Source organism: Aythya fuligula, chromosome 2, assembly GCF_009819795.1.
Source record: "Aythya fuligula isolate bAytFul2 chromosome 2, bAytFul2.pri, whole genome shotgun sequence".
Taxonomy (NCBI): domain Eukaryota; kingdom Metazoa; phylum Chordata; class Aves; order Anseriformes; family Anatidae; genus Aythya; species Aythya fuligula.
In genome coordinates, this window is record NC_045560.1 from 159,085,861 (window position 1) to 159,105,543 (window position 19,683).

General features: G+C 63.6%; 2 protein-coding genes across 5 annotated transcripts in view; one reads left to right on the plus strand and one right to left on the minus strand.

Annotated features, from left to right (window-relative positions):
* Positions 1 to 1,299, plus strand: part of BOP1 (BOP1 ribosomal biogenesis factor) — a gene marked incomplete at its 5' end in the record, with an annotated part of 39,914 nt that extends 38,615 nt beyond the window's left edge. Inside the window, 4 exons of the mRNA XM_032181189.1 lie at positions 46 to 334; positions 442 to 526; positions 746 to 853; positions 1,050 to 1,299. Of these exons, the coding sequence (XP_032037080.1) occupies positions 46 to 334; positions 442 to 526; positions 746 to 853; positions 1,050 to 1,203 (636 nt within the window). The remainder of the gene's footprint in view (positions 1 to 45; positions 335 to 441; positions 527 to 745; positions 854 to 1,049) is intronic.
* Positions 1,300 to 2,702: 1,403 nt separating this feature from the next.
* The window catches only part of MROH1 (maestro heat like repeat family member 1), a 42,257-nt gene continuing 25,276 nt past the window's right edge, over positions 2,703 to 19,683 (minus strand). For all 4 annotated transcript variants that reach the window (XM_032182452.1, XM_032182455.1, XM_032182453.1 and 1 more), the window contains 11 exons: positions 19,260 to 19,425; positions 18,371 to 18,567; positions 12,885 to 13,022; positions 11,140 to 11,254; positions 9,152 to 9,298; positions 7,114 to 7,302; positions 6,356 to 6,508; positions 6,095 to 6,229; positions 5,764 to 5,866; positions 4,758 to 4,823; positions 2,703 to 3,257 (listed from right to left, as the gene is read on the minus strand). In XM_032182452.1, the coding sequence (XP_032038343.1) occupies positions 3,172 to 3,257; positions 4,758 to 4,823; positions 5,764 to 5,866; positions 6,095 to 6,229; positions 6,356 to 6,508; positions 7,114 to 7,302; positions 9,152 to 9,298; positions 11,140 to 11,254; positions 12,885 to 13,022; positions 18,371 to 18,567; positions 19,260 to 19,425 (1,495 nt within the window). In that variant the 3' untranslated portion in view covers positions 2,703 to 3,171. The remainder of the gene's footprint in view (positions 3,258 to 4,757; positions 4,824 to 5,763; positions 5,867 to 6,094; positions 6,230 to 6,355; positions 6,509 to 7,113; positions 7,303 to 9,151; positions 9,299 to 11,139; positions 11,255 to 12,884; positions 13,023 to 18,370; positions 18,568 to 19,259; positions 19,426 to 19,683) is intronic.

The window sequence follows — 19,683 nt, forward strand, 5'->3', positions numbered from 1 at the left end:
CTGATGGGCCTGACCCTTGAGCATCTCCCACCCCGCTCCCCGCAGGCTCTCAAGCAGGTGACCTGGCACGGCAAGGGCGACTACTTTGCCACCGTGGTGTCTGACAACAGCAGCATGCAGGTGCTGATCCACCAGACCAGCAAGCGCTGGAGCCAGAACCCCTTCCGCAAGAGCAAGGGGCTGGTGCAGTGCGTGCTCTTCCACCCCATCCGGCCCTACTTCTTCGTGGCCACCCAGCGCTACGTCCGCGTCTACAACCTGCTCAAGCAGGAGCTCACCAAGAAGCTGATGGCGAACTGCAAGTGGGTGTCCAGCATGGCCATCCACCCCGGAGGTACGGGAGAGCAGCCCCCGGCTGATTGGGGTGCGGGAAGGACTCTGGGTGCTGGTGGGGCTCACTGGTGACCCCCACAATGTGTCGTCCCCCCCTTTCTCTCACAGGTGACAACGTCATCTGCGGCAGCTACGACAGCAAGCTGGCCTGGTTCGACCTGGACCTCTCCACCAGGCCCTACCAGCTGCTGCGGTGAGCCCCAGCCCTGCAGGGGGCTGCCCACACATGGGGTCCCCCCGTAACCTGCCTGCACCCCTGGGTGCTGGGCTCGGGGCTGCCCCAGACCCCCCTCATTTCTTCCGTGCGTCTGGCCGTGCCCAGCACAGCTCAGGGGGGGTCTGTGGAGCTTGGCCACGCAGGGGGCTGCAGCCCACACCCTCCCCTCGCCCTGACGGCACCCCCTCTCTGCAGGCACCACAAGAAAGCGCTGAGGAGCGTGGCCTTCCACAAGCACTACCCGCTCTTCGCCTCGGGCTCGGATGACGGGACGGTCATCGTGTGCCATGGCATGGTCTACAAGTGCGTGGGGGAGTCCCAGGGCTTTGGGGTCTGCTCCCCTGTCCTGGCACAGCCCCGGGGGTGCTGGGCTGCCCCACGCCTCGGGTTTGGGGACGGGGAGGGGGCTTGCAGCATTTGTGGGGTGACTCCGGGGGTACCCCGGGGTGGGGTGGCAGGAGGGAGGCAGAGCCCCGCGCTGACCCCTCTCCCCCCACAGCGACCTGCTGCAGAACCCGCTGCTGGTGCCCGTCAAGGTGCTGAAGGGCCACGCGCTGACGTTGGACCTGGGCGTCCTCGATGTGCTCTTCCACCCCACGCAGCCTTGGGTCTTCTCCTCCGGCGCCGACGGCACCGTCCGGCTTTACACGTAGCTGCTGTGCGGTGCCAGCGTGTCCCCACCCCGTGCCCCCCACCCCGTGCCCCCCACCCTGCGGCTGTGGACACCGCGCTCTGCTGGGAACGGCAGCCCTGCTCCTGCACACGGACTCCTGGGGGGTGGGGGGAGCTTTATTATTAAACATTTTTGGGTACAGACCTGCCTCACGTTGTCCTGCGTTGCTGGCTCGGCCTGGGCTGGCCATGGGGACATGCGGCCACCCCAAAACCTGCTGGGTGCTGCTGCCCCCCCCACCCAGCACGGTGCCCTCCGGCCTTCCCTGGAGCTCTTGTGGTGTTCGCTGTCCCTGCCCGTCCTGGCACTGCAGTCCCCGGGGACCCAACAGCACCTGGGCCACATCAGGGGCTGCGTGCACCAGAGGTGCCATCGTGCCCCCAACTCCCTTCACCCCACAGCGCAGCCCCAGACCCCCAGCGCAGGGACACGGCGAGCAGCCAGCCCCCGTGGGGTCCCCCCAAACTTCTCCCCATCCTGGGGGCTGCCCCCCCCTGCGGTCCCAGCGGAGGAGCCCCCACGTGCTGCCCTCTGCACCCTGCGGTCCCGCAGCCACCGTGAGCTCATCCCCTGCATGAGCTCAGTGCTGGGACCGTGCCAGGACGGCCACGGCCGCCGGCTCTCCGCGCCGTGCGGGGCTGGGGAATCCGGACGGGAACCTCCACGGCCCACGCTGATGGGGGGGGGGGGCTGCCTGCACGGCCCCCGGGACCCCCGCAGCAGGGACCCACGGCACCAGGGATTGTCCCAGAGAGGGGCCCTGGGCTGGGGCTGAGCCTGGTGCAAGGATCCCAATTTGGGGATGCCACCGCGTCCCACCCCGGGGGGCTGCAGCCACCACGCACCCGTGTCTGGGGGGAGGGCAGAGCCCCACAGCCCCTGCAGGGGGACTCCCCCCCCCTCCCCAATTTCTCTCCTGCCACAGCCAGAGCCAGGCAAGGGAGGGCTGGGACTGGAGCAGGAACAAGTGGAAAAAGGTCAGATCCCTGTCCTGACCCCAAAAAAGGCTGGCACAGCCCCTCCAGGCACACAAAGCCTGAGAGGAAGAGGAGAGGAAGAGGGGGCAGGGGGGGCAGGCCAGGGAGATGTGCAATTACACACACAGCACATGAGCCCCAAAGTGCTGCTGAGCCCTGCCAGGCCCAGAGTAAGGAAGGGGCCCCCCAAATAAGACCCCAACCCTGCAGGGCAGGGCCCGGAGCCCCGCTGCCTGTCCCAGCAGCTCTGCCCAGCTCTGCCTTGTTCACTCTGAGCCCTACTGACAGCGGGGCTCACCCTGATGCTGCGAGCACAGCACAGGGGGCACCTCTGGGTGCTCAGGAGGAACGCTGCCACGAGGACAGGGCTCGAGCACATCCTCCAAGGCATTACCCACGGGGCTCCTACCCCTCTGATCTCATTAATGTCCCAATTAACGAGCCAGGCAGCAGTGGGTGGGGGGGCAGCCGGACCAACCTTCACCCTGCAATGACTCCCAGAGCCTTGAGGAGCGAAGAGCTTTATTTAAAAATAAGTTTATGTACACGAGTGGTGAGAGGACAGTGACATTCATCGAATGGGGCCCCGGGGGTGGCAGGGCCCTGCCTACAGCATCGGGGAGCAGCAGGGAGGGACGGGGGGGGGGGAGGCAGGGGAGGGCTCGGGCTCCATCCCGGCTGCGCAGAAGGGGAGCTGCCCCCCAAGGACCCCTTCCCCGGAGCCTCGTCCCGTCCCTGGTGTCCTTTGGGTGCTGGGGGGGCCCACGGCTGAGCCAGGCCCTGAGGGGGAGCGGTGGAGGCACTGGGCCCGGCGGGCTCCCGTGGGCTGCGGAGAGCGGAGGAAGACGATGGAGCTGCCGCGGAGGAGGGCGCGAGCGGGGCCCCGGGCGCGTGCCCGATGGGGGAAGACGTGGGGGCAGTGCCCGCGGCGAGGAGGGCGCCCCAAAATATTGCTGCGGTGGAGCCGGGGCTCACAGGATCCTGACGAGGCGGCCCAGCGTCTCTGCCACCTTCATGCGGACGGCGGGGACGGGGTCCTTCAGGAGCAGGTTGAGGGCTGCGAGGAGCAGAGCAGGGACATGCCGGGGGGCTGCGGGGGCACGGCCACCCACCCCGGCCCCAGGCTGGGACCGTACCTGGGGTGAAGCCACAGCCTGGCTTTCCTCCAGGGCACGGAAAGGTGAAATCCCTTTGCCCCCCCGGGGCTCCCCACCAGCCCCTTCCCCAGCTCACACATCCCCGGGGAGGCAGAGGCACCCTAAAACCTCTTGGGACGCCCCCCAGGAGCCCACAGCGCTGAGACCTGGCCCTGCCTGGGGGCGTGGGGTCAGGGCTCGACCCGGGGGCCCCTCCTGCAGCCCCCCGGGGAGGGGAAGGGCCCCAGCACGGGGGTCTGGGGCTGGAGCCAGGTGCCGAGCCTCCGCGGGTCCGCGCGGCTGTGCAGACGCTGGCCGGGCCAAGCCTCCCCTATCAGCACGATTTCCTAATGCCTGGAACAGCTCCCGGTAGTAAGAAAACAATCCAGGTAGTTTTTCCTAGCAGTAAAAGTATAATAATATTTTTCCAGTAGCTTGTTTACCCGGCGCAGGAGAGATCCTCGCCTCCCTCCAAATCCCCCCCTGCTCCCGCGGCGAGCGAGGCTCCCCTGATTTATGTGCCAGCTCGCTTCCTGCTCGCGGCATCCTCCTGCCTCCCCGCCCGGCCGCGGGGGTGCCCCGGGGCGGGCTGTAAATCTGAGAGCCCGAAGCCCCCCCCCGGACCCCGCTCGGCTAATCCACTCAATACGGGAAGCTCGTGCAACCCAAGCCAGGCCCGCTCACTCCAGCTATTACTCACACACACGCAGATTATCTTTCACTTGTTTCAAACAGACAGGCCTCTTTCTTCTGGAAGGGCTCAGGGAGCCAACGGAAAGATAGTTTTTCCTTTTTTAGTGTTTTTTAAGCTCTCTTGGAACAATCCAAAAGTTTCCATGCATTACTATATACTATGAGGTCACTAGTGACAGGGAAAAAATCCCTGAAATCCAGGAAAATTACTTAACTCTGCTCCAAAATGCCACCAGCTTCAATTTGACTTTTTATTAGCCCTTCGTAACGAGCCTCAGCTCTGCCTTTTAACAGTTAACACATTGCAAACAAACGCTGCGAGTCCCCTCCTGCTTACGCTAAGCCGCTGCAAATGCCACGCGAGCCGCAGGCGGTGCCCAGGGCGGGTGCCCCCGGCCAGCACCGGGGCCGTGCCGTGGGGTCGGGGCTCGGGGGCTGCAACCTTGGCTCCCCAGGACCCCCTCACCCCGCTGCCCAGTCTGCAAACGGCTCCTGCTGCGGCATCCCCGTGCCAACAGCTTGGCCTGTGGCTGTGCCTTCACCTGCCAGCCCCGGTCCCCTGTGCCTGCAGGTGCTGGGCTCATCCTGCGCCCGTCACCCAAGAGTGGAGCAGGAGCCCGGGGCACGGCACAGCCCCAGCCTGGGGAGCCCAAAATCACGGGGCTGGGCTCTGGCTCCAACCCCCAGCCCTTGCTCCCCGGCAGCACGAGCTGTGGGCACCGACTCACCCGAGATGAGCTGGTCCAGGTCCACTTGCTGGCAGTGGTCTTCGTCCACGTGCAGCACGAGGAAGCCTGAGGAAGGAGCTCAGCGTCAGGATTTTTTTCCACTGGGACCCCCCAAGTTTGACAAAGGAGGTCACAGAGGCTCGCAGGGCACCGGGTCACTCGTCCCTGCTGTCCACGTGTTGCGTGCAGTCATGCAGAGCCAGCAACAAGGGCTTCCAGGGGACCCAAATATGTGATGTATACACGCTGCCCCGGCTAACGTGTGCCCTAAGGAGGCTCCCACCAGCACCTCTGCCTCCTGCAGCTCACTTAAATAATTTCTGGGCACATCTGCCTGCAGCGCAGCCGAGGTCTCCACTGAAAGCAGCACAACCTTACACCACGTGCAGTGTTACAGAGCAAGGCTGGCTGCTACCCCCATCCCCAAAAAAGGAATTGGGAGCTCCAGAGAGAGATGTGAAGCTTCGGGAGCAGCCCAGACGTCCCTTGGTGCCGGGATGCATTTGCAGCTCCCACTTTACCTGGGGCAGCTACAGCAGGGGTCGGGGCACGGAGCAGCACTGCTGGATGACTCCTGCTCGAATCACCTGCCCTGTTACACGGCTCAGCCACAACCTCAGAGCTGCTCCGAGCTGACAGCACGGGGCTGAGGCAGCACTTGTGGCTGATAAAGCAGTGACACGCACTGCTCCCCGCACCGTAACCTCATCCGCGTGCTGCAAGCTGAGTCTGGAAACCTTTACAACGATGGGATGAGCTGGTCTGGGTCCAACAAAGGTCTGTGCAGCCCTCAGGCAGGCTGCTGCTGCTGCAGGATGGGGTCTGTGCAGGAGCTGCCTCTGGGGTGTGCTCCCCCGACCCACGGTGTGCCCTGGCCGTGGGCTGTCACAGCAGATGCTGCACCCCCTGCGGAGCGGGCACCGAACGCCTCCCCAGGACACCCCCAACGTCCAGCCTTTAGGAAGGGACCCAACCTGCACCCAAGAGGCTTGGGAGCAGGACTTACCAATGAACATAGGCGCAGCCGCCCTGATGTCCACCCAGTTGCTCTTGAAGTAGAAGAGGTTGGTTGAAATCAGGCGATTCAGCATCTCCGGGTAGCTCTGCATCTGGGGGAGAAGCGGCAGGAGAGGAGTCAGGCAGGGCACGCGGCCGGCTGCCTGCAGCACTGCCACCATCTCCTGGAAGCCCAGAGGTGCTGGGCAGGCTGAGCAGCACCCAGGACACTGGGCTGGGAGGGGGAACATCCCCAGAAGGACACTGGGGCACTGGGCAGGACCCCGAGGATCCCATTTGGCAGCCCCAGCGCCGGCACCGCGGGCTCCGGCTGCGCTCACCAGGTGCTTGCAGACGTTGTTCATGAACTCCCCGTAGTGCAGGCTCCTGTCCTCCCGCAGGTGGTTCAGGAACATGTCGCAGAGCCCCTCGCAGCCCATGTTGGGGCCACACATGCGCAGAGCAAACTTGCAGGCCTGTGGCACAGAGAAGAGGAGGCTGCGGCGTGCGCCGGGGGGCTCAGCGCCTCGTGGTCACCCCAGGCTGGTACCCCACGCTGGGGGGGCTCCCTGGTGCCTGCTGGCGGGCAGCAGGGCACTCACCTTGACCACCTCAGGCTTGGGGTCCTGGAGGTGCAGCAGCAGCGTTACCAGCCCGTTCAGGATCTGCTCGAAGAAAGCCTCACAGTCTTCCTCGCTGAACTTGGTCAGGTTGCCGAAGAGCACGATGGACGACTGGCGGAGGTCGGGCTGCTCCTGCGGGCGGGGGGCGAGCAGGATTTGGGGTGAATTCAGCCCTTCCCCTGGTGACTCCCCAGCGGCACAATGCCCTGCCTCTACATCCCCAATTCCAACCACTGCCTGCAGCGGAGTCCCAAAGAAAGGAGACCCGGGGGGGCACTGAGGGCTCAGGGATGGGGGTCTCTGTGCCACATCCAGCTCTGCCTGCCTGGGGGGTGCACAGCTGGGACAGGGGCTGGGTAACGCCTGGCTGTGGTTTGATTCAGGCTGGGGAGAGCCACAGGAGCCCCTGCAGCCAGAGCACGGTGCTGCAGGGCCACGGATGGCACCGGAGCAGCTGGGGGCAGGATCCTGCGCTCGGATCGCTCCGTGCAGTGGTGGAACCGGCGGTGATGCTGGAGGGGTTTGGGGAATGCACAGAGACCACTGAGGGCAGCAAAACATTGCAGGGCAGAGCCCTGCAGAGACCTGGCCCCCTCCTGTCCCCCAGCACCCACGGAGCACAGCCTGGACCCTGCTGCCCACCCCAGAGACACCCATCTGCCACGCGTGCCCTGGCTCATCGGATGAGCCGCTTTAGACAGGACCAAGGCACAAGCTCTGTCCCCAGGCTCCCTTACGCTGTCGAAGAAGGGTCGGATCCTGATGGCGATGTGGAGGAGCATGGACTGGATGTCTCTCTCCTCCAAGTGATCCAGGAGCTTGGACAGACTGGACATGGCCTCGAGCGCAACCAGGTTGTGGGGGTCGTCTTTGTCGTCCATTCCATTAACCATGGACGCCAGCAGCTTGGCCCCGTGCTTCCGTACCTGCAAGGGCAGCAGGAGAGGAGTGCTGCTGTGGGGCAGCCTGGCAGGGACACGGCCCTGCTCAGCCATCCCCAGGGGTCAGGACGGGCTCTGTTGTGCCTACGTTGTGGCACGGCACCAGCACAAGGCGGGGGACCCGGCCCGCTAACCCAGGGTGATTCCTTAAAGCAGGACGAGCCAAGTGCTGCATTCCCAAAGTCAGTGACCTGATCACCGAGCAGTGCCCTGCAGCGAGCTCCTGCCTCGCCCTCGCTTCCAGTGAGGAGGAGCTGGAATTAAATTAAATTACAGCTGCTGAGCACAATGCGTCGTCGGCACAGGCCAGCCGCTGCACGCGGCAACTGCTCACCGCAGGCACCGCGTCCCCTCCCGGCGCAGCATTTTGCTGAGCAATTAGAGCTGCTGCACACACAGCAAAGGGGGAAATTAAGTTTGCCTAAGCCACATCGAGTCTGCCATCGCTTAATTCTGAGCGCTCAGCTTTGTAAATCAGGCTGTGCTGCCCGGGGCAGCTCACGGAGCACGGCTGGGGACGAACAACGCATCGCGACCCTGCGCCACGGGGACGTGTGGGAAGGGACTGCCGACCCCTGAGCCTGCCCAGCCACACCAGTCTGCGTTGTTCCAGGTAAGGGAAGGAGCAACTGCAGCACTAACATTACACGCAGCCACCCTGCTCCCAGCTGATTCGGGAAGCATGACCCCAGCGATGCAGGGGCGGCACATGGGAAACCCAGATGCACTGAGCTCTGCTCCTGCTGGATGCAGCAGGGAAGGCAGCAACAGATCATCCCTGCTCCTGCCTGCGTTGTACGAGGCTCACCGCAGCCCTCCTCATCCTCACAGCACTGCTGGCCTCCTGCTTCCCAACCGCTGCCCACAGCAGCGCTGCGGCTCACGCACACCGGAGCATCGGGCACTATCAGCAGCTCTGCCCAGGCTGCACCAGCAGGATGGTATTTTAGCAGCTGTTTATATTTTCGTGGCAGCTCACAGTGGTGTATTTGCCTGCGCGGGGCTGGCCTGCCCGTGACCCCTTCCTGGGGTTTGGCACAGCACGGAGCAGGCGTCTGCCAAGCCCCACGCTGCTGCTGGGGACCAGGTAGGCAGAGCGCAGGCAGCCCGGTGCAGGATGCACTGCAGCAATCCCACACCTGATGGGCAGAAACGGGGCTGAGCAGCCACGTCCCAGCCATGGCTGAGCCTGGAACCTCGTGGGACGGAGCTGTGACTGCAGGTCCCCAGCAAAAATCAGTGGACACGGAGCATCCCGTCCCTGCACCCCAGTGGACGCGCCTCCGGCATGAGCTGCCCCAACCACAGCACTTTGGAGATCTGGAAAACTAATTCTGGCCAGCCTGAATCCCACCGTCGGGACAGGAGATAACTGCATTTAAGGATCCATTCATCAGCTGGTAAAGACACCGGAGCAGCAGGAAGCAGAAAGGGCAACGGGCCGACACGGCTCCCGCAGGCGCGCTGCTGCTGCTGCTGCTGCTGCTGGGGGCGGCCCCACAGCTCGACCCCTGCTCGGGCCAGCAGCCCCCCGACGGCTGCCACACTCTCCTCCAAACCAGTTTTTTTTTTTACAGACACATCCCAGAGCAGCTGGGGGTCTGCACCAGTCCCACCGTGCCTGCCGACGACAGCGACAGGACAGGGAGGTGCGCAGCGCGGTTGCCTCCTTGGTTTTGGAGGTGCCACCAGCAGGGCAAGGACAGGGCTGAAAAATCCTGTCCAGAGTCACCTCCTGATGGTATCAGAGGGGGCTGCGCACCCCCTTCTCGCCCCGCATCGCACCCCCAGCCCCAAAAGGGCTCAGGCAGCGTGCCACAGAGTTTGCTCTCACCTTTTCTGGTGACCCTGAGGAGATGTTGCCCAGCCCCCGGAGAGCCAGCATTCGCACCAGCAGGCAGGGGTCCTTCTGCCTCCCCGTCATGTTATCCATCACGGTCTCCAGCAGCATCAGGTCGTTCACCACGTTGCTATTAAGGAGCTGAAGCAGGAGAGAGCGTCAGCAGCGACAGGACAGTAACCCCTCAAACCACGAGGGAGCTGATGTCCCTGTTTCAGGTGCTCTTATCCCATTACACCAGGAAAGAGCCCAGGGCAGCCTTGGTTTGTTCCCAGTTCTCTCAGACCCCAAACTCCACACTCAGGTCATCCAGATGTGATGAGGGACAGCCCTCATACCCCTACAGGGTGCTCAGATCTGGGGATCCTGCCGTGATTTGTAACACGTGAGCCAAGGACCCCCAGGGATGGATGACGCAGCACAGCCAGGAGGGACCCAAATGCGCCCCCCCAGAGCAGGACCGAGGTGCGAGACCACCTCCGGGGTGAGCTGAGGGCAGTGGGGAAGAGCTCGGGCTCCCTGCAGGGCTGAAGCACGTCCCTCCAGGCTGTGTGGTGGCCGAGCAGCACAGCACTGGGAGCATCCTCAGCACCAGAGCTCCTGGAGAGCCGTGCTGAGCCCTGGGAGCATTCAGAGGCACTGAGCTGGGGGAGGTGATTTGGGACCCCCGGCTGGATGGAGCCGACGGGGCTCCTCTCTCTCCTCCTGACCCCATCACTGGGGATGAGGGGAGAGCCACGCGTGGACGTGGACAGGATCCAGGGAACAGCACGGGGCTCGTCCCCAGCGAGCTGGGGAGGCCATTAACTGGGGAGGCCATTAATTGGGGAGGCCGTTAATTGCCTGCAGTGGCAGGGTCGGCGCCAGCCCCGCGCAGGAGGGGCACGGCGGGGTTAACGACCTGCGAGGGCCACACTGCCTTCAGCAGGGGCTCCCCGGGGCTGCTCCAGACTCCTGCTGGGCTTCAGCAACCTGCGGGGAGACGCTGGGACCCCTGGGGACCCCCCGGCACCAGGCACAGCACCCACAGCCCGACGTGGGGGAGCTGGTGGCTGCGAGCGAGGGGCTGCCAGCACCCCAGAGCTGCTCTCGGGGCTGGCACGAAGCCCCTTATCCAGCCCCTTAACCCCGGAGCATCCCAGGGCAGCGCTCAGCGCCTCTGCCCAGCGCTTACAGAGCTGGTGAGGAGGCTGAAGGCACAGCAGGATGAAGGCACAGAGGCTGCAGCACCCAGCCCTGCGCTGCCTGGTGCCGCAGGTCCCCGCTGCCACAGCCCCGTGGCCGTTCCCCTCCTGGCTTCCACTCTGTCATCTCCGTCACTGGCACGGCTGCGAGAAAAGGGACTGAGCTCTCACCTCATCAGTTTTGAGAGAGGGAGACACAGGCATTTGCTTCCTTCCCCTCCAGCTCCATGGTGAGGCAAAACTGCTATTTTAAACCCTTTAAGGATGCAGAGAGCCAACCACACTCCAAAACTAAAGCAGATTCTGGGACGGGATCCAAGAGCAGGGCCGTCAGCTCCCCCAGCCAAACAGAAAATAAAAACAGTGCCTTAATCCCAGGCTGCTTAAGCAGCTGAGAATTTAAAAGGTGGTTTATAAGCAGGGATATAGCTCTGCATTGTTGGCATAAGGTGCTCCTTTATGTAACAAACACTCCTCGAGTGGCCCAGGGCTTTAAGGTGGTATGTACGCGCAGCTAGTGTTACCGTCTGCTGGCCGCGCTGCCCTGCGCCAGAGGAAAGGACTTGAGTCACCTCATTCCTTGAGGTGGTACGTAAGGAGGGAGTTATGGCTTGCTGGCTCACTGCAGGGATGCGTTCAGAGTTGGACTCCTGCACGCGCTTCTCTGCCATCCCCTCTGCCAGAGGGTCGGGAAGCCGAGGAGGACAGCTCGCGGCTGCGCCGTGCCGCGTGCGGAGGCACGGACGGACAGAGAGACAGACAGACAGACAGACGGGAGCAGCCACCTCCCCTCCTCACCTCGGCGAAGAAGGCCGTGGTGGTGATCCTCTGGCTGTCGAACACGCTGCTCAGCGTCGGGACGAGGTTCTTGACGATCAGGGGCAGCCTGGGCCCGGCGTGGCGTGCCATGGCGCTGCGGGCAGAAGGGGCCGCGTCACCCACACCGGGACGGGCTCAACCCACACAAACAGTGCAAAACTCGGCAGTAAGAGGAAGGGAACTCAGCACTGGGAACAAATCAGCCCCCAGACCTACAGCACTGGGGTCACTGGTGGCCAGGAACCGCGGGGACTCCTGTGCCCGCAGACCCAGGGACCTGCGAGCAGAGCGCGGTGAGGCGCTGGCACCGAGCCCCGCACCATGGGGGTGTCAGCGGGTGGGTGCCCACCGTGTGCCTCTGCTAACAGCTCCTGCGGGGCCAGCAGGATGGGCAGACAAAGCACAGGCAGCTCCGAGCCCTGTGGGCAGCTCCCCTCGCCCCAGCAGCACCACACAGGCACTTGTGGGGCCTGGCAGCCCTCACCCTCTGTCTGTATCCCCATGCCCTGCAGCAGCCACAGCCTGGATGAACCCCTGACAGTTCCACATCCTCCCAACACACATCCTCGTGTCCATGCCCAGGGGCTGCTGGCAGGGTGACCCACGCTGCCCTGACCGAAACCCGGCCCTGCACCCAGCCCCAGCTCCGTCCCATCCCTATGGGGCTGCTGACAAGGTGATGAACACGGAACCCGTCCTGCACCGTGCAGCAAAGCATCTCCTGCCCACAGCTCAGCTCATGCTTTGCTTGGACAGGCACAGCACAGCCCATCACCGCCACCTCCCTCCTGCCACCGCCTGGCCTGGGGACGAGCCACGGGGGGGACCCAGCTCCGAGCCCCCACTGGGCACCGTGGCCACAGCAGCCGCTCCAGCAGAACTTGGCCGGGAGGGCCGGGTTTTGTTTGGGATGAGACACACAAGCGTTCGGGAGGCTCAATAAAGCATTTTTGTGAACGCTGGAAAATCCCAAACCGGTCGTCTCCTCCTCAGCCGTCCAAGAGCTATTAACCGCGCTGGGTGGAGGGACAGCGGAGTCCCGAGCTGAACCAGGCCGCGCCGATCGGGACCGGGGCCGGGGCCGTCCCTGCGGGTGCTGCAGCGCCAGCACGGCCCCACCGCCCTCGGCACGCGCAGCAGCACCAAAAAAAAAAAGAAAATCCATCCAAGACCGTTCAGTATCCATCACACCTTCGTTTGCAGCCTCCACAAGCTCAGCCAAGCAGCCGAGAGCAGCAGAGGTTTTGCTGGTGGTCCCGACACGCTGCTGCACAGCCCCGGCCTCCTCCTGGCAAGCTGTGGCGATGGGCACCAGGCGCGTGGGGTGCTCGGCCCCCAAGGGAGCTGAGCCATCGGCTGCATCCAGCCTGACCGCGCTCCCGGCACCGCTGCTCAGCCCTTGGCGCCCGTCCACGCTCCCGCCCCCCCAGCGGTGAGTGCCGGGGTTAATCACAGCACTAACGAGCACTTTCCCCCCGCTCTGACCTCCAGGCGTCGGGCGAGACAGAGCTGACAGTGAGTCACCCCCTGCCCGGGCTGCTTCCAGCGCACGGGGCCTGGCCCCGGACACCCCCCCAGCAGTCCCACCCTGACCCCTGGGAACCCCTCGGGACCCTCCGTGGGCTGCGAAGCGTCGTGGCTGCCCCGGGACACAGTGCACCCGGTCCCCGTGGCCACACCACCACCGGTGCTGGAGCAGAAGCAGCAGGAGTGGTGCGTCTCACCCGGCCAGCACGGCGATGCCGTCGTGGTGCCTCTCCGGACTCGCCATCAGGTCCCAGCCGCCGGCGCTGCCCACAGCCTTGGTGACCGCCTCGCTGCCGCCCCGGGCCAGCATCGCCTTCAGCGTCTCCACGGCGCAGCTGGGGAGAGAAGCACCGCGCCGTCACGCCGCGGCACGAGCCGCCCGTGGCCCAAGGGGCGAGCCCGGCACGCGGCAGCACCGAGCCCGGCACGCGGCGGCACCGGGACGGGGGCTGGTGCGGAGGCACCCGAGGACGGAGCGAGCTTCAGCTGGAGCGAGACAAAGCCATAACTCACGGCTACTTCCATTTGCACCGTGACATTTGCCATTAAAGTGATCCAAGACAATAGGCTGAAAAGTAAAGAAGTCCAGAACTGCTTTAAGGAGGGTTTTTTTTTTGCATTAATATTTTATAGGTGGGGATTATTTTGCTGCGAGCACAGAGCAACATATGGGAACCATACATTATCCTGTCAAAACAAAACAAATATAAGTAATGGATAAATCTTAGCCTTCAATATGAGCAAGAGGAATGTATTTACCACACACATGAAGAAAACATGATTTAGGAAGGGTGTCTCAACACAAAGGTCTCTCAGCTTACGACTCGGGCGCCTGCGAGTTTGGCTTCTGGAAGGAGAGGGCTGGGCTGCGGTGACGAGGGACGGGGACGTGTAGGGACAGGGCTCGGGGCACGGGCACCCCGGGGCTCTCCAGCAGGACACCACGGCCTCCCTTAATGCAGGACACGCCATCTCTGCTCTCCTGAGTCCAAAGTTGAGAATAAGGATGGAAAATAAGCGCTCACCCACCGCATGCATGGAAAACACACCCCACCACAGCCAGACCTGGAGCGTCTGGTGGCTCTGTGCTGCACTTGTCAGCACCCTGCTCGGCAGCCAGGTCTGGGGGTCCCCAGGGACCAGTGCCTCGAGGATGCATTCGCCAAGCAGAGCATCGCCAAGGGCCAAAGCTGAGCATCTGCCCAGGGCAATGCACCAGGAGCAGGAAAGGAGACAAGCACGGAGCAGGGTTGCTTTGCTCCTCGGCACGGACACTTCCAGTGCTCAAAGCACGAGGACCTCTCCATCTGCAGCCACCCAGCACCCGCCATGAGCCCCAGCAGAAGCTGCCTGGTCCCATGCTGCGCTCACAGCCCTGCACAGTATCGTGGGCGATGCCCAAGCCTGATGTCTGCACCACAAAACCCATCCAGGAGAGCCCGCAGACACCCACGGAGGAACATCCAGCTGGACCTGGCAGTGATGGAAATGGAAAAGCAGCACCACCACCGCGTACCGAGCCAGCTCGCTCAGCTCTGAGCAAAGCCCTGGCTGGAGGAGAGCCCCTCCACGAGCTCTGAGCATCCCTGCACCACGAAGGCTCCAGGACAGCAAGGAATTAGCTGCTAATTATTAAATAAAACCTTAGGCTGGAGTATCCACCACCCAGAGACCACCACCACCCACCATCGGAGCAGCGCAGCCCTGCAGAGGCTGCACAAGCCGCAGCAACAACCTGTGCTGGTGCTCAGCTGTGCCCGTACCTCTGCCCAGCCCCGTGCTCCTGCACTGCAGGAAACCTGCACAAGCCTCAGCACTTCGTGTGCACGCAGGTGAAGCTGTGGCTTTGCTCAAGAAAGCCTCAGTGGGATTTTTCTTGCAGCACAAGAAAGCCTCCGGCAGAGGACAGAGCCCAGCGGGGTCCAGGGACCTTCCCACCAGCTCCGTGGCTACGAATGAGGTCCAAGAGGCGAGGGCACAGCCCCAGCCCGCTGCTGGCTCTCGGGGGCCACCACCCAGCCAAGTCCCCGCTCCCCTCGAGCCTCCCCACGAGCTCCTGGCTCGGTGTCACCGCACCGGGGCTGGGAGCCCGTGGCCAGCGCGGCGCGGGGCGGCTCCTGCGGGACGGCCCGGCCCGAGCGCTCGCTCGCAGGCTTTGCTTTTTCCACCGTGTCCTATAGACACTTCCTTCCTTTCCAACAAAAGCCTGTGTCTTCCAAACCCCTTTTCCTGCCAAGCTATCATATTCACCTTTACCATCTCTCTTTGGCATTTAAGTATCATGGAGACTCAGAACTCGAAACGCGGACAGGAAATTGCTTTGATATTGTAACCAGCTCCTGGGACGAGGCTGGAATTTCACATCTCGGCGTTTGCTCTGTGCGTTGGACAAAGCCTCTTCCCCCTCCATCCATCAGCAATGACTTCATGGCCCCAGCTACCTGCCTGCACCCACGCAGCCGCCGCGCAGCCCCGAGAGCAGCCTGCTGGCCCCTGCCCCCGGCCCCAGCCCCTCCTGAACCCAGAGCAGGCAGCACCTGGGACTTGAGAAGCAGCACCGAGAAACCCAGCACGGGCACAGCCGTGCCAGCCCCGTCCAGGGAGCTGCAATGAGGGCAGTTTTCCTTCCTGAGCACAGACACCGCGTCCAGCAGCGGGGTGGCCGGGTGCCGATGGAGCAGAGCGAGTGTCACCAGGATGCCCACGCTCAGAGGAGCCCTGGTGGTGACCATGGCCAGGGCACCCCCCCAGCACCGGCCTCCCCGCTTCACCCAGCGAGCCCTGGACCAAGCTGGCTGCCTTACTGGGCACTGAGATGGGGGAGGAAGAGGAGGAAGAAGGCTGCCTCCCCGCGGGCTGCAGGGACACGATGGGGGCTCTCCCCTTCCTGCACCGCGGGTACCCAGGAGCTGCTGGCTGCCCCCCATTTCCTTGCCAGCACATCAGCTTTTCTCACTGCAGGACCCGGGGGCTCCTGCACCCCAAAGGCTCTCTCTTGGGATCAGCAGAGTGCACGTGGACAGGAACTGAAGCCACGGCCGTGGGGCACGCGGGCTCGGCCAGCCCAAACGATGGAGGAGCGGCCACGGCAATAATTCAGCGCGTCCTGGTCTGCATCCCGAGCGCTGCTCGTAGCCCAGACACTGCTGGAGGAAGAGCAGCGGTTCCTGGCTCCTACGCCTCCTTCCCTGGGAGGCAACCAGTTGCTTCAAGTTTCCTTAAGTCCTGCTCGCGGCTCTGGTGCGGGGTCTGGCTGGGATCTGCCCGTGCCTCTCTTCCAGGAGTCGTTAACGGGGAAGAGCACGACGAGAACAGACAGTTCTGGACGCACAACCCAAAGCCACAGAGGAAGCAGGGGTGTCCGCTCCGGGCCCGGGGCTCTGCGTGAAGACCCCAAAGCAATGCCCCGAGGGGACAGGACGAGCACCACGGGTGCGGGGAGCTGCCAGCACCACGGGCACAGGAACGGCGGCGGGGCAAGGCGCGCTCCAGCCCTCTCCTCCGACGCATCAGGTTCATTTAATTCAGTTCTAACATGTGGTCTAAATAAAATGCTAATCAGATAGCAGCCCTGCCATCCAGCATAACAACCTGTTTCCACTCATCACATCTCCGGGCTGGAAAAGTCCCCCCTCCGAGCGAGCAGGAGCTTTCCACCGCGTGCCCAGCAGACGGAGGGTATTGCTCAGCACAGCCCCGTGGCGAGCAAGCGGCAGCTCCTCGCCCTTGGGACTTGACAAACGAACTGGCGAGCCATGCCAGAGCCCTTTTAACTCCCCGCCACTGTGTTTGGTGTCCCCGTGCGCTCCTCCAGGCTTTGTTTTTCTCCCCCAAGGCTAATAATAGCCTGTAAGAAAACCAAGCCTGCAAAGCAGGGCACAGCCTCCTCCCGCAGGGGAGTCTCCAGACACCGAGCCGACCGAGGGCTTGGCAGGCCCGGCCGTGCTGCAGCACCTCCTGCTGCTGCTGCCTCGGACACGGGCTTGACCCCGGCATCCCCACGGATTTAAAGTGCTTTAAAGCAAGTGCAAGCAGCTCTCATCATCCAGACCCTTTGCAGCAGGATGAGGGCACCCAGAGCCACGATGGCAGGGCTGCCGTGGCACACGAGCTGTCGGAGGGACGGGGTGAGTGCCGTGCATCGTGCTCACGTCCACGCCAGCTCCACGGGCTGCAGAGATGAGCGTGGCACAGCCCAGAGGTGCAGGAGAGCTGAGCAGCCCCGGCGCTGCTCAGAGGGGCACCAGGATTGAGCTGGGCAGGGCGCAGGCAGGGGCTGGCGAGCCGGCACCGCACCCTCTGCCCCAGCAGGATGGGGCTCCCGCTGCCCCCACACCCAGGGGGTGCAGCCCCACGGGTGAGCCACAGAACCAGAGAACACCCCCAGCTGGAAGGACCCCATGGGGCCACCCTGTCCAACAAGCAGCCTCCTGCCCACGGACCAGGACACGCTGCAGCAGGAGAGCCCCGCAGCCCTGCGCTGCCTCTGCCCTCACCACTTTGCAGCTCTCCTGGTGCCAAGGCAATGCGGGAAACGAGCAGGGAACTGATGGTGCTCAGCAACGACAGGGATCAATGGCTGGCACGGGACTCGGACCTGGCAGAGGGGTGCCACGTCCACATCTTCCTCCGCAGGCAGGTCCAAGACGTCCTCTGGGCTCCCCCTTCCCAAGAGGACAGGGGCGCAGGGCTGCGTGCATCAGCCAGCAAACCAGCGGGCACCCTTTGGCTCTCTGCTACCCTGTGAGAGCTGCTTGCACAGCCCCTGATGATGAAGAGCCAGCGCTGGGCACAGTCTGGGCTAGGGGAAAACAAACTGCCCAGGTTTTGCTCAAGCTGGGATCCCACAGAGACCAAGGAGAGAAGCCCAAGCCACGCAGCCCAGCAAGTGCTGACGTGAGCTCTGCACAGGAAAGGGAGCTGCACTGCCACCGGGATCCCTGCCACCCTACAGGCACATGCGTGCTCCTGGGCTGTAAAGAAGGAGCTGGTTAAAGGCTGGTCCCACTAATTTTACGAAGCCTGAAACCTTGTGCTTACAGCAGCGTGCAGCAGAGCGCCAGCTGGCCCTGAGCAAGGCTGGGGCAGGAGCCCCCGGAGCAGGGGGGAGCCAGCAGCACCCCAAAACACCCCATTACCAGCACTCCTCCTCAGCCACTGGGGCCACCGTGGGCTGAAAGCACCAGCAGAGGACAAGACGTCCGCAGGGCTCAGCACGGCTGTGTCTGCGCGGGGAAGGTGGCGTGGCCCTGAAGTGTTTGCTCGAGCAGCCAGTAATTTGGCATGACTAAGACGTGCCGCAGCCATCGGCTTGACAAAGCCAGAGGCTTTGGTCCTGCCAGCTCCTCTCCTCACCCGAGATGAAATTACCCCCTCTGGCATGCCCAGCCCAGCCCCGTGGAGCCGGCCCCCCGGGGGCAGCAGCACAAACCAGCACAGCAGGGCCCTGGCGCTGGGGCGCAGGAGCGCGTCGTTAAGCGGAGCAGCTCGTTTAACGCTTCCCAATTTAGAGGCTCTGCTCGGCGGGAGGAAGCAAAACAAACAGAGCAGACCCAGACCACAGCACTGAGGTCAGGCCTCGGTGCCCGACTCGCCGCGGCCGCCGTGCCGCCTGCCCGCAGGAACGCCGCGAGGGCGCCGAGCTCCACGTGCCGGGTGGCGGAGCCGCCTTCATGCCCCGTACCTGCAGGGATGGAGGCTCCGGGGGGCCGGGCTGAGGCTGCTGCTCCTCCTCTCCCGGCTCTGCAGGCTCTTCGGTAGCTGAACACCCACGGTGCAGCTGACTCGCAGCAGGAGAGTCACAAACAGCGGCGCGTAGAGTCCCAGCACTGCTGCCCCAGACTCCGGAGCAGACATGATCTCATACAGAGCACATGTGGCCTGGAGAGAGAGCGCCGGAGAGGAGGATTAGGCAGGGATCTCCCACACCACGCCGCTATCTGTTGGTAAATAACCCGGGGAGGCAGCAAGAGGGCTGCTGCTCCCTCCCGCAGCCCCGAGCCCAATGAAGCAGTGACATCGAGCACCCGGGCATCTCCAGAGGGGGAAGGCGAGGCTTGAAGCCCGTACCTGGGGACACGGAGCAGATCCCAGGGCTCGGGTTTTACAGGCAGGAAGACAACACGCACCCTGCCTTTGCACAGCCCCATTCCGGCCAATTTAAAAAGCCGTAATTACACGGCACAATATCCAGGGGTGTTAAAAACAGAGCGGGGAGGGGAGGGGAGGAATGTTTGCTTTCAGTGCAGCCGATCCCGTACCATCTGCATTTGGTTCTTCAGAGGAGGAGGAAATTTTCACAGCTGCTTTACTGCTTAGAAAGCTGCCAAGCTGGGTTTATTTTTCTGAAGGGATAAAATGCAAAGTGGTCTCCCTTGAGGATGGACACCTGAGAGGCTTTTTACGAGCCTGTGGATTAGCTCTAATAGGCATTACACAGCGATGCGTTATTTCCAGAGTCCACGCCTGGCACAACCCCCCCGAGCCAAGGAAATGAAAAAAGCATTCCAGGTGTTGGGACCGGCACCCTCGAGGGGCTGGGGACGGGACAGGGCCTGCAGCAGGACACTCACGGCCAGGGGCAGCGGCGTGGCGATGCGCTCGGACCCGCTCCCCAGCAGGAAGCACTTGCTCTCCTTGTACGGGACGTCCCTGTTCACCTTCTCCAGGAGCTGCTCCAGGATCTGCGAGGTGAGGGTGGGCTCGGCGGCCAGGGACCTCCACATGGCACACGTGTGGCTGCAGGGGAGCAGAGAGGGGAGAGCTGTGTTGGTGCCCTGCTCCGAGGGGCAGCGACCACCAGCCCCCTCCCCACACCAGCACCACCTTCACCGCAGGGCGAAGAGAGCCCAGGGGGTGCAAGCTAACGAGGAAAGCCCCGGTGAGAGACCCGTAATGGGTGGCTCACAGCAGCTCCAGGCACTTCGAGCCAGGGGAAGCACGGCCAGTGCCTCCTGTGCCGTGCTCAGCCCAAACCCTCAGGGCTCTCTTACTACC